Source organism: Garra rufa, chromosome 20, assembly GCF_049309525.1.
Source record: "Garra rufa chromosome 20, GarRuf1.0, whole genome shotgun sequence".
Classification (NCBI taxonomy): Eukaryota; Metazoa; Chordata; class Actinopteri; order Cypriniformes; family Cyprinidae; genus Garra; species Garra rufa.
This window is the reverse complement of record NC_133380.1, coordinates 2,985,992-3,000,110: the sequence shown is the minus strand read 5'-3', so window position 1 is coordinate 3,000,110 and position 14,119 is coordinate 2,985,992. Positions and strand designations below refer to the sequence as shown.

The 14,119-nt window shown below is 35.2% G+C and overlaps 2 protein-coding genes across 2 annotated transcripts; both read left to right on the top strand.

Moving 5' to 3' along the window:
- Positions 1 to 2,943: 2,943 nt before the first annotated feature.
- LOC141294290 (claudin-22-like) lies at positions 2,944 to 3,615 on the top strand. Its single transcript, XM_073826364.1, has one exon. The coding sequence runs from the start codon at positions 2,944 to 2,946 to the stop codon at positions 3,613 to 3,615; it is 672 nt and encodes a 223-aa protein (XP_073682465.1).
- A 2,362-nt stretch (positions 3,616 to 5,977) lies between these two features.
- On the top strand, positions 5,978 to 7,309 carry LOC141294178 (putative claudin-24). Its single transcript, XM_073826266.1, has one exon. The coding sequence runs from the start codon at positions 6,038 to 6,040 to the stop codon at positions 6,707 to 6,709; it is 672 nt and encodes a 223-aa protein (XP_073682367.1). The 5' UTR covers positions 5,978 to 6,037; the 3' UTR covers positions 6,710 to 7,309.
- The last annotated feature ends 6,810 nt before the right edge of the window (positions 7,310 to 14,119 follow it).

Below are 14,119 nucleotides of genomic sequence, written 5' to 3'. Positions count from 1 at the left end.
GCACTCAAGTCCCGAAATGAATCAAATGATTCGCAAACTCCCACCAAAGTACCTAAATGAATCAAATGATTCGAAAACTTGCACTCAAGTCCCTAAATGAATCAAATGATTCGCAAACTCGCACTCAAGTCCCTAAATGAATCAAATGATTCACAAACTCACACCAAAGTCCCTAAATGAATCAAATGATTCGAAAACTTGCACTCAAGTCCCGAAATGAATCAAATGATTCACAAACTCACACCAAAGTCCCTAAATGAATCAAATGATTCGCGAAGCTGCACTGAAGTTCTGATCTGAATCAAATGATTGTTGTATCTGATTGTATTAGTCTATATAGAGTGATAGTCAGTGTAAAAAGAGTAAATGGGAAAAGCAGGTGAACACAGACTTCGGCTACCTTATATGTTCTTACTCTGCACGTGTATTACATGTTTTCCTATCATATTTCATCAGGTATCAATGGTCTGACCTATTTCAAATGCAGCTACAACAACAGTGGTTACATACACATATATTTAATTGTTTGATCAATTTTTTTGCTAGTGGCTGGATATTGGTGGGGACATGTCATAGTGTCCCTACTAAATTCTACATGTTATATATTTTTATTATAGGAGGAAATGTTGTTTGAAGACAACATGTGACCTTGAGTTAACTACTCGTGGGGCAGCCGTGGCCTAATGGTTAGAGATTCGGACTTGTAACCCAAAGGTTGCAGGTTCGAGTCTCAGGTCCGGCAGGGATTGTAGGTGGGGGGAGTGAATGTACAGCACTCTCTCCACCCTCAATACCACGACTGAGGTGAGTCCCTTGAGCAAGGCACCGATCCCCCAACTGCTCCCCGGGCGCCGCAGCAATGGCTGCCCACTGCTCCGGGTGTGTGTTCACGGTGTGTGTGTGTGTTCACTACTGTGTGTGTGCACTTGGATGGGTTAAATGCAGAGCACAAATTCCTTGTATGGGTCACCATACTTGGCCTCACTCACCCCCTTTCCTAAAAGTCTTCTTCTAAACTAAATGAAAGACCTCATTTAAGTCATTTGAACATGTGAACCTTTGTCTGAGCAGCGTGGGAGAGAGTTTTCTCTCAAAGTATTTTTTCTTCTCAAACTTCAGCTTTCATGTTCAGCCCCCAAACACAACTGGTATATAACACACAAAACACATTTATATGTAAATCTCACGACAAATTGGCAACCCTGCTTGTGATGTGAAACAAAAGGTGCATTCACGGCATATCGTAATTATCGTGATTAAGAGATACCACCTTGTAAAAAGCATTCACTTCCTTATAGAACTAGTAATTACAACTTGTGAAGTGGGAGTTTTGTGGGAGCGTCAGGCGCTATGTTTAGGCATTAATAGAGTGATAGTTCCCTGTCCGAGTCCAAGGGTGTGAACAGTGCCAAGTTGACTGTCATTTTGTCACATGTTGTCAATTCAAAATCACAGTAATAAAGTTCACTTCATTAATTTGTATATTCATTAAAAACGCCTACATCCTCTGCTGGAATGTCACTCTCTAACTTAATATTTCACCTAACTGACTAGAAATGATAAGAACAAACACAAATGTTGTCAAATTTCTGGAAATCCTGGTTCAGTTTGGCCAACCACAAACGCTTTTTGTTCCTCATACAGTTTTTTGGACTCTTCTCCTAATTTGGTATAACTTTTGGCAGTCTGTAGTATTTCAAATGTTTTTCCTGGTCCGACCGATTAGTACAGCCCAAAACATGACAATAATTGACCAATTTTTAGCAGCAATACATAAAAAAATAATAAAAATAAAGGTTGGAACCTTGGTGGAAAGGGTGTTTCTGCAGTGATGCCATACAAGAACCATTTTTAGTTTGCCAAACTACATTTAAAAAATCTGAAGAACCTTTTTCCACCCTTTCTGCATTTGAAAGGTTGCGTTCTTCATGGAACCATCGATGCCAATAAAGAATCTTTATTTTTGAGAGTGTATAATGCTGCTGTTTTTAGTTTTTCGGGCTGGTCAAACTTCATTTTTGATTTTAAATGATTTTATACGCTCAAACCCAATGTGATTCTAATGAAACCACTAATCGTGAAAACAAAATGTGCAAACTTTCCGAGAAAGTGCAACTTTCGATTTTTATGACTATACAAGGTAATTTATTAGAGACCATTTTATGCTAATTATCCAAATGTTACTGGAAAAGAGTCCCTCAGTTGTCCTCAGTGTGAAAAGATGGATCTCAAAATCATCCAGTCATGGTTGGAAAGGGTTCAAATACACAAAATGCTTGCAAACTAAAGAATTTGTGTGACCTGAAGGATTTTTCTGAAGAACGGCCGGCAGTTTAACTGTTCAGGACAAACAAGGGACTCATGAAACAAAAAACCCTAGTATTAAGAATGAACAATTCAACTATTGCTTTCCCTTGTGGACTATGTAAACGTCTTTAATGTTAAAAGCTGTTTCAGGTCAGTACTAAATAAAAATAACATGCATTTTGTATCATCCCTCTTATTTTAGTAAAACAATTAACATTTTGCAGATTCTGAAATGATGATGTAAACTTTTGACCTTAAAGGGGTAGTTCGCCCAAAAATAAAAATGTGAAGGTTTGGTGCCCATTGACTGCCATTATATGACTAACAGACTGAGTTTGAGTTACAAATCTTTACAAGTTACAAGTCTTGGATGCCCTGGGGGTAAGCAGATAAAAATCAAATTTTAATTTTTGAGTGAACTATCCCTTTAAGTGAAAGTGAGGCTTTCAGGTACTTCCAACACTGCCAACAATAAGAGCAGTGAATCAAACTCTCTCTAAAGGAGTGTGTGTTTGCATGTGTGAATGCTGCTGTTGTTTGCATCTGAAGATCAAAACACCTGCCCACCTGCCCTGAGATGACGCACGGCGCTTTACACTTCTCATACTAACAAGAAGAAGGAAGAGAGCTGTGGTCATGGACCCTGTCTTAGTGACTCTGGAGCTGCTGGGTGTGTTTTTCTCGCTGGTCGCCTGTTTGTGTTCGCTGGTGACCCTCATGATGCCGCAGTGGCTCACGCTCAACACCGAGCTCCTGCCCAGCGAGAACTTCCAGCTGGGACTGTGGGAAACCTGCGTGGTTCAGGATTTCGGGGCGACCGAGTGCCTGCCGTACACCACTCTGCTGGGTCTCCCTTTGGACATCCGTCTGGCCCGAATCCTGATGTGCACCACTGTGGCCACGGGTTTATTGAGTCTGTTTTTCACCATCCCAGGCATCAACTTGGTGAACAGCTGCAGGCGCACAGACAGCTTTAAAGCCAAAAGGACCTTGAAGATGCTCGGTGGGATCTTCAGCATCATTGCGGGCGTCCTCGGGCTCGTTCCCGTCTCGTATGTGGCGCATCTGACGGTTCTTCATTTCTTTGACAAGAATGTGCCGAAAGTGGTTCCCCGATGGGAGTTTGGAGATATGCTCTTCCTCGGCTGGACGGCTGGGTGTTTGCATTTGGCTGCTGGTTCCTTGTTGGTCACTTCGTGCTTGTTTTCGCAGGACGAAACGTGTTCGCTTCACCAATCTATAGCGCTGAACAGAGCTCACATGAAACATCCAGAACGCTCTCAACGTGGGAGGACAGAATATGTATGAGATTTTTGAGAAATGCAGTTTTGCTTTAACCAGTCTTCTGTGTTTTGCCTCGAAATGAATGTGTATAAAAATAAAGGCTCCAGTCCAAAGCATAGTCTGAGGGTGAACCAACTCCAGGGTAAGGCTAAAAGCAGCCAAATCTATGAAATACAAACATCATAAACTCGTTTTTTAGTAAAGAACCAGACATTGGTGTCATATAGGCTAATCAAATGTAATTTAATGGGACTGAAATTGTATTTAACGAGATTACAATTTAATAAAAACATTAGAAAGCCAACCTGCTGATCTGCTACTTAAGCTTTATATTCTTCTTCTTAGACTAAATTTCTGAACGCTACTCCTCCTAGAGCTTATAAGCTAGAAGCACCAAACTCAGCCCAGCTCTTTAGACTGATCTCACTTAGTGTGCTGTACATTTTCAGACTGATCCGACTTATAGTTTTCATAAAACTGAAGATTAAAAATCATAAAAATCCCATAGACTTACATTGACGGAATGTTCAAATCAAAATTTAAATTTAAACTCCCAGAATCCCTTGAGACTAAATGAAGCCTCCCTTCTATGTTCTATTTCTAATCCATTCAAACTTCCATTCGATCTAATATTTCTAATATTTAACTATCTAGCCAAGCCTAGCAACTAGAAACATGTTAAAAATGTGCTAGCAACTTGCTAATTAGCCTAGAAACATGCTAGCAACTTAATAAACAAATTACAATACAAAACATGGAAAGCATTTACACTGTTTGAATCGTTCCCTATCGCCTACATTGTGCACTACATGCAATTCACCATACAAAAAATACTAACACTGCGAACAAGTGACCGATCTCAGCCACAGATTCAGTGTCTATTTATAGTGTAGGGGGCGGGATGCTTCGGACTCTAGAGAGTATTTGATTGGACGGAATGTTTGATGTCATTAAAATCATTGATTCATATTGGCGGAAGTGAGAGACTGTAAATTTGGAATGCTCTTATCTTGTAATATGCTAATTTTGTTGTTGTTTTGGAGCAAATTCAACAAATTCATACTAAAAGATAAAAAACTTTCGTTTTGATTAATTAAAACTATTCACATTTTTAAAGGGGTCATCAGATGCAAAACTAAATTTTACAAGTTGTTTGAACATTAATGTGTGCTGGCAGTTTGTGTACACAACCACCCTACAATGATAAAAAAAACACCCAGTGGTATTGTTTTAATCTTTAAAAGTAATATCCCCTTTTTAAAATCAGATCATTGCAGCTTCTTGTGGGTGTGACGACACACAGACATAGGCCCCTCCCACGATAGTTGATTGACATGAGCGCCTTACCTTAGACCCGCCTTCACCGAGCTCAAACAGTCCGACTCTGATCGCAGGTGCAGGGGAAGACTCTAATTGAGCGATTGAGGTGTTCTGTTGTTGGATGTAATAATGAACATAGCAGTCGTCATTTACTCTCGACATCTGAGCCGCTGAAGACGCAGAGCATAACATTACTTTCGTTTTTTAAAAGGAAAGCGCCGATCCCGATCTACAGATGCGTTTATGTTTGTGTAAATCATTCCTGATGCAGCTTCACCCACAGCAGAAGTGAGCCTTTTTTTATAATGTGCTTGTTGGCAAGTTTTGCTGCTAAATGCAGCTAAAGTAAACATCACTTCTCATAATCCCACAGCAGAGAGAGGCGGGAAGAGCAGAGCTTATTTGCATTTAAAGGGACCATGCAATAAAATGAGTTGAGTTTTTGCAGAGCTGATTTTGACAAGGTAAAAGAGTGTTGTTTTACACTACTATTGAGATTTTTTAACCAAAGTATATTATAGACTTTCATTAAGACCCTAAAGAATCATATGAACTTGGGGAAAATGGCCATCCGACAGGGGCGCCGCTAAGGGGGGGAAAGTTAGGACAATTCTAAGGGCCCACGCTCTTTAGGGGCCCCCAGAGATCTGCTTTGGTGTGGTAGGGGGGCCCAACCTCATATTTTGTCATAGGGCCCAAAACTGCGAGCGGCGCCCCTGCCATCCGATGACCCCTTTAAGGCTAACATATTCATACTAAAAGATCAAAAACTTGAATTTTAATTTCATGGGGACTTTAATTAAAACTATTCACATTTTAACAGATTTTGCAAGGGGTTTCCAAACTTTTGCATAAAACTCCTCATTTACTGAGACAAGCAGATCTGGAATTTTCCTTCCCCTCTTGTTAGAAATCACAACTACTTTACCCCACCAACTAGAGCAGGGGTGATCGCGCGCGTCCGCGTGTGTGAATGCCGCTGTTGTTTGCGTCTCTGCGCCGAAAGAGATCAGAGCTTCTGCCCACCAGACCCGAGATGACGCTCGACTCCCAGCAGAGGCTTATCGACGCGGACACTCATGCTGCTGAGAGCAGACGGAGAAGAAGGAGGAGGAGAGCAGTGGCCATGGACCCTGGCTTATGGACTCTGGAGCTGCTGGGTGTGTTTTTCTCGCTGGCCGCGAACTTGTGTTCGCTGGTGACCCTCATGATGCCGCAGTGGCTCACGCTCTCCACCGAGCTCCTGCCCAGCGAGAACTTCCAGCTGGGACTGTGGGAAACCTGCGTGGTTCAAGATCTCGGGGTGACCGAGTGCCGACCGTACGACAGTCTGCTGGGTCTCCCGTCGGACATCCGTCTGGCCCGAATCCTGATGTGCACCACTTTTGCGACGGGTTTAATGGCTCTGTTATTCGCCATCCCTGGTATCTATTTGGTGAACAGCTGCAGGCGCACAGAGAGCTTCGAAGCCAAAAGGACCTTGAAGATGCTCGGTGGGATCTTCAGCATCATTGCGGGCGTCCTCGGGCTCGTGCCCGTCTCGTATGTGGCGCATCTGACGGTGCTGCGCTTTTTCGACGAGAGCGTGCCAAGCGTGGTTCCTCGGTGGGAGTTTGGAGATGCGCTTTTCTTCGGCTGGACGGCTGGGTGTTTGCATTTGGCGGCTGGTTTTTTGTTGGTCACTTCGTGCTTGTTTTTGCAGGAAGAAATGTGTTCGCTTCACCAATCTATTGCGCTGAACAGAGCTCAGATAATGCGTCCAGAACGCTCTCCACGCCGGAGGACAGAATATGTGTGAGATTATTGATAAACGCAGTTTTGCTTGACTAATGTTTTGTGTTTTGGACTGAAATGATCAGAAACACTGCCGCTCAAAAGTTTGGGGTCAGTAAGATTTTTAATGGTCTCTCATCAAGGCTGCATTTATTTGTTCAAAAATGCTGAAAAATCTGTAAAATTGCGCAATATTATTACATTTGAAATAACTTTTCTATGTGAATACAAAGCTACATTTTCAGAATCATTACTTCAGTATTCAGTGTCACATGATCCTTCAGAAATCATTCTAATACGCTGATTTATTATCAACATTGCAAAAAAGTGCTGCTTAATATTTTTTTGGAACCTGTGATACATTTTTTCAGCATTATTTGATCAATAAAAGGTTCAAAAGAGCAGCGTTTATTTAAAGGTTTTTAACATTATACACTACTGTTCAAAAGTTTGGGGTCAGTGAATTTTATTCTCTCTTTTTTTTGAAAGAAATTAATACTTTTAAATTAATAAAAAGTAATAGCACATATTGACATTGTTAGAAAAGATTTATATTTTGAATAAATGCTGTTCTTTTAAACTTGTTATTCATCAAAAATACAGAACAAAACAGTAATATTGCAAAATGTTTTCACAATATAAAATTATGTATTTTATTTTAATATACTTTAAAATATAATTTATTTCTGTGATGCAAAGCTGAATTTTTTAATGTTGTTACTCCAGTTGCTTTATTATTAGAATTATCAATATTCTTTTTTTTCAGGATTCGTTGATGAATAACAAGTTTAAAATAACAGCATTTATTCAAAATAGAAAACTTTATAAAACAATATACACTACTGTTCAAAAGTTTGGAGTCAATTTGTATTCTTTTTTTTTTTTTAAAGAAATTAATACTTTTAAATTAATAAAAAAAAGTGATAGCACAGATTTACATTCTTAGAAAAGATTTATATTATGAATAAATGCTGTTCTTTTTAACTTATTTGCATTATTCATCAAAGAATCCTGAAAAAAATCACAGGTTTAAAAAACTGTTTCCAACATTGATAATTCTAATAATAAATCAGCATATTAGAATGATTTCTGAAGGATCATGTGACAGAGTAACAGCTGATGAAAATTCAGCTTTGCATCACAGAAATAAATTATATTTTAAAGTATATTAAAATAAAAAAACATTATTTTATATTGTACTAACATTTAGCAATATTACAGTTTTTTTTCTGTATTTTTAATCAAATAAATGGAGCCTTGATGAGCAGAAATAAAACATTACAAGTCTTACTGATCCCAAACTTTTGAGCGGCAGTGTGTATTCAAAGATTCTAAATATAATGCTGCTGTTTTCTGTTTGTTTGGGCAGATTTGACTTCATTTTGATTACAAATCATTTTGTGAATCATTTTAAAAAGCTCAAACCCAAATGAAATCGTTAAACTAATTGTGGAAACAAATTATGCAAACTTTCCGAGAAAGTGCGACTTAGACTTGACTACGAGGTCATTTGTGAGAGACAATTGTATGCTAATTATCCAAATGTTACTGGAAAACCAGATGCAAGTGTGTTTTTATATTTAAAAGAGAGTGAGTGAATGAGAGGAAGATGATTTTATGTGTTGCATTCTCTGAAATGTCAAAGCAAAGCACCAAAGCTGATGATCAGTCAATAAATCAGATGAATGTTCGATTCTCTCATGCGATGTACAAAGAGTTGCTGGCAATTTTTCTGTTTTTCACACAAAAAATGTCATTTTTAAACTTCTGAAATTTCTGTATTTCTGTAAAACAAGGATATTCATGACGATATCACTTTGAAGAACATGAAATAAGAAAAAGTATTTAAAAATGCGCAATAAACTAGATTTAGTGGTGTTCCAAGGTCTGAGAAAATGCATTTTTTGTATTGAATTTATAATTTCCTTAATGCAGTTTTATTCATTTGTTAAACATTTTTATAAGTTGCTTACAAACAGTAAAAGATCATTCATTTTCAATTTTATTTACAATTTTTAAATAGATTTCATTGTGTTCCTCTCAGACTTTTAAACTCCCTTGCATATATTATTGCATATTGCATTATATTTTTAAAAAAGTATATAAAAAAATCTGATTTGTAAAAAAATCAGTTTTCACTAAAATATCTTTTTCATTTTAATTTAGGTTTGTGCAATTTGCTTTATCTCTTAGCTTAATACATGCATATTTATGACAACGTTGATTGTGATGATCATAGATTAAGAAATATAGGTTTTTATAAATGCTTAAGGTCTGAGACCACTAGTAAAAATGCTTTTTTGCATATTTTTTTACATTTATTTATTTTGCATGCTTCTTATTCAAAACTCTAATTTTTTACTGAAATTTGTACTACATGAAAAACATTTGAAAAACTTTATTTTAATATTTAAACAGATCTTTCTGTCTTGCATATATTAACAGTAGGCCTATATATTTTTTAAATGTTACAAATGTCATATTATGAATTGTGACGCTGAAAAGCAAGATCTGAAACTGTTTTAAGAAAAGAATATTTAAAAATGCTTCATAAACTAGATTTAGTGGGGCTTTTTTGCATTGAATTCAGCATAACTTTTATGCAATTTTATTAATGTTTTAAATGTTTTTTTTTTTTTTACATTTGATTAGTGACTTAGAATCATTTTAATTTTATTCATAAAATATTTTTTTGTGCTCCTCTCAGACTTTTGAACTCCCTTGCATATATGTACATTATAATAAAAACAAATCACATTTTATGAATTGTATATTTAAAAAAAACTTGAAAAGTGCTGCTAAAAAGCAAGTTTTATGCTCATAAAACGTAAAATAATTTAGTTGTTTATTTACATTTGTGCTATTTGCATTATTTCTTAGTATAAAACTAGAATAGAATACCAGTGAATTTGCTTTTTTGCTTTATTTTTATTTATTTGTTTATTTATTTAGCATTTTAATTCAAAAGTCTGATTTAAAAAAAAATCAGATTTTTGAAAAATGAAAAAAATGTAAAAATAAATAAATAAATAAAAACATAATTTTTCTCAGTTTTACATGATGTTTTGTATGTTTTTTCAAACTCTCAAATCTTTATTTTAAATTTTTAACAGATTTTTGGTGTCCTCCTCTGAGACATTTGAATTCTTGCATATATTAACATTATAATTAAAAAAAGTAAAACAAAATCATATATTATGAATGATATATATATATATATATATATATATATATATATATATAAAGCTTGAAAAGTGTTGCTATAAAGCAAGAGCTGAAACAGTTTTAAGTGTTGTGCTCACAAAACATAAAATAATTTAGTTTTTTATTTACTTTTGTGCTATTTGCTTCATTTCTTAGTATAAAACTAGAATAGAATACCAGTGAATTAGCTTTTTTGCTTCATTTTTATTTATTTGTTTATTTTGCATTTTTCTAAAAAGTCTAATTTAAAAAAATTGTAATCTGATTTTTGAAAAATTAAAACTCTCAAACCTTTATTTCTCAGTTTAAACAGATTTTCAGATTCCTCCTCTCAGACTTTTGAACTCTTGCGTATATTAACATTATATTAAAAAAAAGTTAAAAATATCACATATTATGAATTGTGATGCTGACAAACAGATCTAAAATAGACACTATGGTGATGAAATGTGCAATAATGTCATCTCACATTCATCTACTCAAAATTTAGTTGGATGTGCCAGTTCATTTTGATCTTAGTTTGCAGTATAACCTGAAGGAAACAATGTTACATGTTTGTTAGTGAAAGTAATGCATGTGTTCATGACCTTGGGCTACCTTAATGGACACAAAATTGCATTGCGTAAGACAAAGTCGTTATATAAGAGATATCCCGAGTGTGTGATCTCTGATGTGTTCTTCATGAGGAATGTGTCTTTGATCATGAACTTTCTAAATCCCTTCAGCGTCTCGTCTGAAGTGTTTTAACCGCTGAGTGTCCGTGTCCATCGCTCAGCCCGGGTTCATGGCGTCAAATCAAAGTTCTCATTGTTGGCTTTTCACAATGGACTCATTATGACTTTGTATGCTAATCTTCCCATCTTTACATACAAAGGTTTGTTCACTATCGGAGCACATGGTGCCAACGGCTTCCTGCCCACTTCCTTTATGATAATCAGCCATATGGATGAAACACATCCCTTAACAACAGTTTTTTTTTGTCAGATTAAAGAATTGCCATTGCTAACATATTTAGGCATTAGTTTAAGATTATTATGTTTGAATTGCATATAAATGTTCCATGCATTTCAATCATACAGTTTGAACATTAACTAATAAACTTAAAGTGATGCATTCATCAGTCGTTCAGAAATGAGAGGTCAAAACTCAAAACTCTAAAAAACAAAAGAAAAAACAAGGCATAGTTTATGTCCACGTCAAAATAAATTTACAAAAGTGATGTTATGTCCATAAAAAGCACATTAAATCTAAGTAAAGTGTCTACCTTTGAGGTTTCAAATTTTCAAATGTTCAAAATTTCAAAAATTCGAAATTCGAAATAATGTTACATTGTTATTCAGTGTAACAATATTTATGTAACAATTCAAACTACATGCTTATTCTGACTTGTGCATATTAAAATATATAAAAGAATAAGGGAGTATATTACATTTTATTGTTTTAAATGAATAAAAAAGTCTTACTGACAAATGGGCAAAACCTAAGATAGTGGCAAATTAAAAAAAAAAAGTAGAATGACAACTAATTAGTATTTGGGCTAAAAGTAATTTATCTTTTAATGTCATAAATTGATTTTTGTTGTAAATATGCCTGACAAGATTGACACTGAATGACACTTTAGTGAGTGCCTTCTGTAAATTAGGGCAAAATGTATTTATTAATTTTTTTTTTTTTTTGCTCAGAAAAACAAAAATTAAATGACATTAAATTAAACAGAAAACTTAAAAAAAAAAAAAATTTAAAGCAGTATTACTTTTTCATCTTTGACTCACATTCATGTATTCAGCTACTTAATCAGATTTTCAAAATGCATCTGTTAAGATATATGTGGAACAAGCAATATTCTGTAAGTTAAAATCTTGTTTCTGCCATGGAATAAAAAAAGCAACCTTTAATCTTTAATTTTGAGTTTTCTTTGCAATTCTGAGTTTATATCTCATGGTTAAGATATATTTCACAATTCTGAGAAAAAAAATTCTCACAATTATATGAAAAAAGTAAGAATTGTTATTTATAAACTCAGAATTGCGAGATACAAACTCAGAATTCTGAGAAAAAAAAGTAAAAATTGTGAGATATATAACCAGAATTACTTCATTTCTGAACAATGAAAGCCTGTTTCTGCCACAGAATTAAAAAAAAATTAATAATAAAAAGGTAATTCTGACTTTTTGTCTTACAATTTTGGCAACTTTTCGCATTTCTGAGTTTGTTTATATCTCATAATTCCGAATTTTTTCTCTCTCAAAATTTAGAGAAAAAAGTCAGAATTCTGAGAAATTAGTAAAAATTGTGAGATATAAAATCAGAATTATTATTTCATTTCTTAACTATGGAAGACTGTTTCTGCCACAGAATAAAAAAATAATAATAAAAAGGTAATTGTGATTTTTTATATCACAATTTTGGAAGCCTGTTTCTGCCACAGAATTAATAATAATAATAACAATAATAATAATAATAATAAGGTAATTATGACTTTTTATCTCACAATTTTGACAACTTTTTGTGGTTCAGTTTATTTATATCTCATAATTCCGACTTTTTTCCCCAAAATCTAGTAAAAAAAAGTCAGAATTCTGAGAAATAAGTAAAAATTGTGAGGTATAAAATCAGAATTATTTTATTTCTGAACTATGGAAGCCTGTTTCTGCCACTGAATTAAGAAAGATAATAATAAAAAGGTAATTATGACTTTTTATCTCACAATTTTGGCAACTTTTTGCAATTCAGAGTTTATTTATGTCAGAATTCTGACCTTTTTTTTTTCAGAATTGAGGGAAAAATTAGTCAGAATTGCAAGTTGTTAACTTGCAGTTGCAAGATATAAATTTGCAATTCAGAGAAACAAAAGTCAGATTTTTTGCAAAAGTCAGAATTGTGAGAAAAAAAGTCAAAATTGTGAGATGTAAACTCAAAATGACTAGAAAAAGGTTTTTAATTATTTTATCTTGTACTGGAAACAAGCTTTTAGACTACACATAAATCTGTGTTTACTGAGTTTGTATTTGGCCCTGTTTTAGCACGTAAGAGAGGCCTTTTGTTCGGCTGCTGTCAGTCTTGGCACAATGTGGAGCTCAGAGAGAACTGCTTTGGCACAGACTGTACTTCCAGCCTAACAATTAGTGCAGTGATAGTCTGGAGAGCATTTCACGTGCCCTGCCACTGCCATCCTCCGCTCCGGTTCACATGAGCCGGGTCTCCAGAGGGCCGAGATGAGAGATCCACACCTACAGCCGTGGACTGAAGCCAGAGACTCGATGACGCAAGTTTGAATATTTCCTAACTTAAGGATGCCTAATCAGGCATCAGGAGATCCACCAGTGTTAACCCTAATCAAACACACCTAAATGAGCTAATTAGGTCTCTTCTGCCCACTAAAGCTGCATTTATTTCATCAAAAATACTGTAAAAATTGTAAAATGTTTGTAGAATTTAAAACAGCTGTTACTATGTGAATATCGGTTACAGTCTAATTTATTTCTGTGATCAAAGCTGAATTTTCAGCATCATTACTCTAGTCTTCAGTCACATTATCCTTCAGAAATCATTCTAATTTGCTGCTCAAGAAACATTTCTGATTATCATCAATGTTGAAAACAGCTGTGCTGCGCAATATTTGCGTGGAAACCAGATATTTTTACTTATCAAGGACTATTTTCATCATTAATAATAAGAAGCAATATAGCTGCAAGATTACAAGGGTTCAAGCGCTTAAGGCATTTATGTTTAGCAAGGCTGTACTCATCTAAATCAATGATTAAAAAAGCATTTTTTGCCAAATCCAGGTCATTTACCATAGATACCACATTTTGAGTCCTTTTTAACTGTAATAGTGACAGCTGTGATCCAATCACCTTAAAACCTAGGACTAGTTCGCAGAAGTAGTTGTCACAATCTTCTCAGTCATTTAAAAAACAATTTAATTGGCAATAGTGGTTCTAGAGGCAAAATTGTCCAGAATGAGGAGTTCTATTATATGATACGAATACCGTGTGTATGTGTGAAAAACCACGCAACGTAGAATCGATGCGATATCGCCTCCCAGTGTCTGATTTCTTTCAAATTTCTCTCAGAACTTTGGGGCCTTGAGTCGAACAGTTCTATCCAGTTTTGTTCCAATCGGCCTCCGTTAACCTTGTCTAACAGGTGCTCAAAATTTGTCGGCCCATGGTGGTCATGTTTTTTGAGATACGCAAATGTCCTTGTAGACACTTGTGGCACTTTGGAC

Bases quoted from the DNA above. Each gene is read 5' to 3' on its own strand.
- LOC141294178 (XM_073826266.1), top strand. From the start codon at position 6,038: ATGGACCCTGGCTTATGGACTCTGGAGCTGCTGGGTGTGTTTTTCTCG.
- LOC141294290 (XM_073826364.1), top strand. From the start codon at position 2,944: ATGGACCCTGTCTTAGTGACTCTGGAGCTGCTGGGTGTGTTTTTCTCG.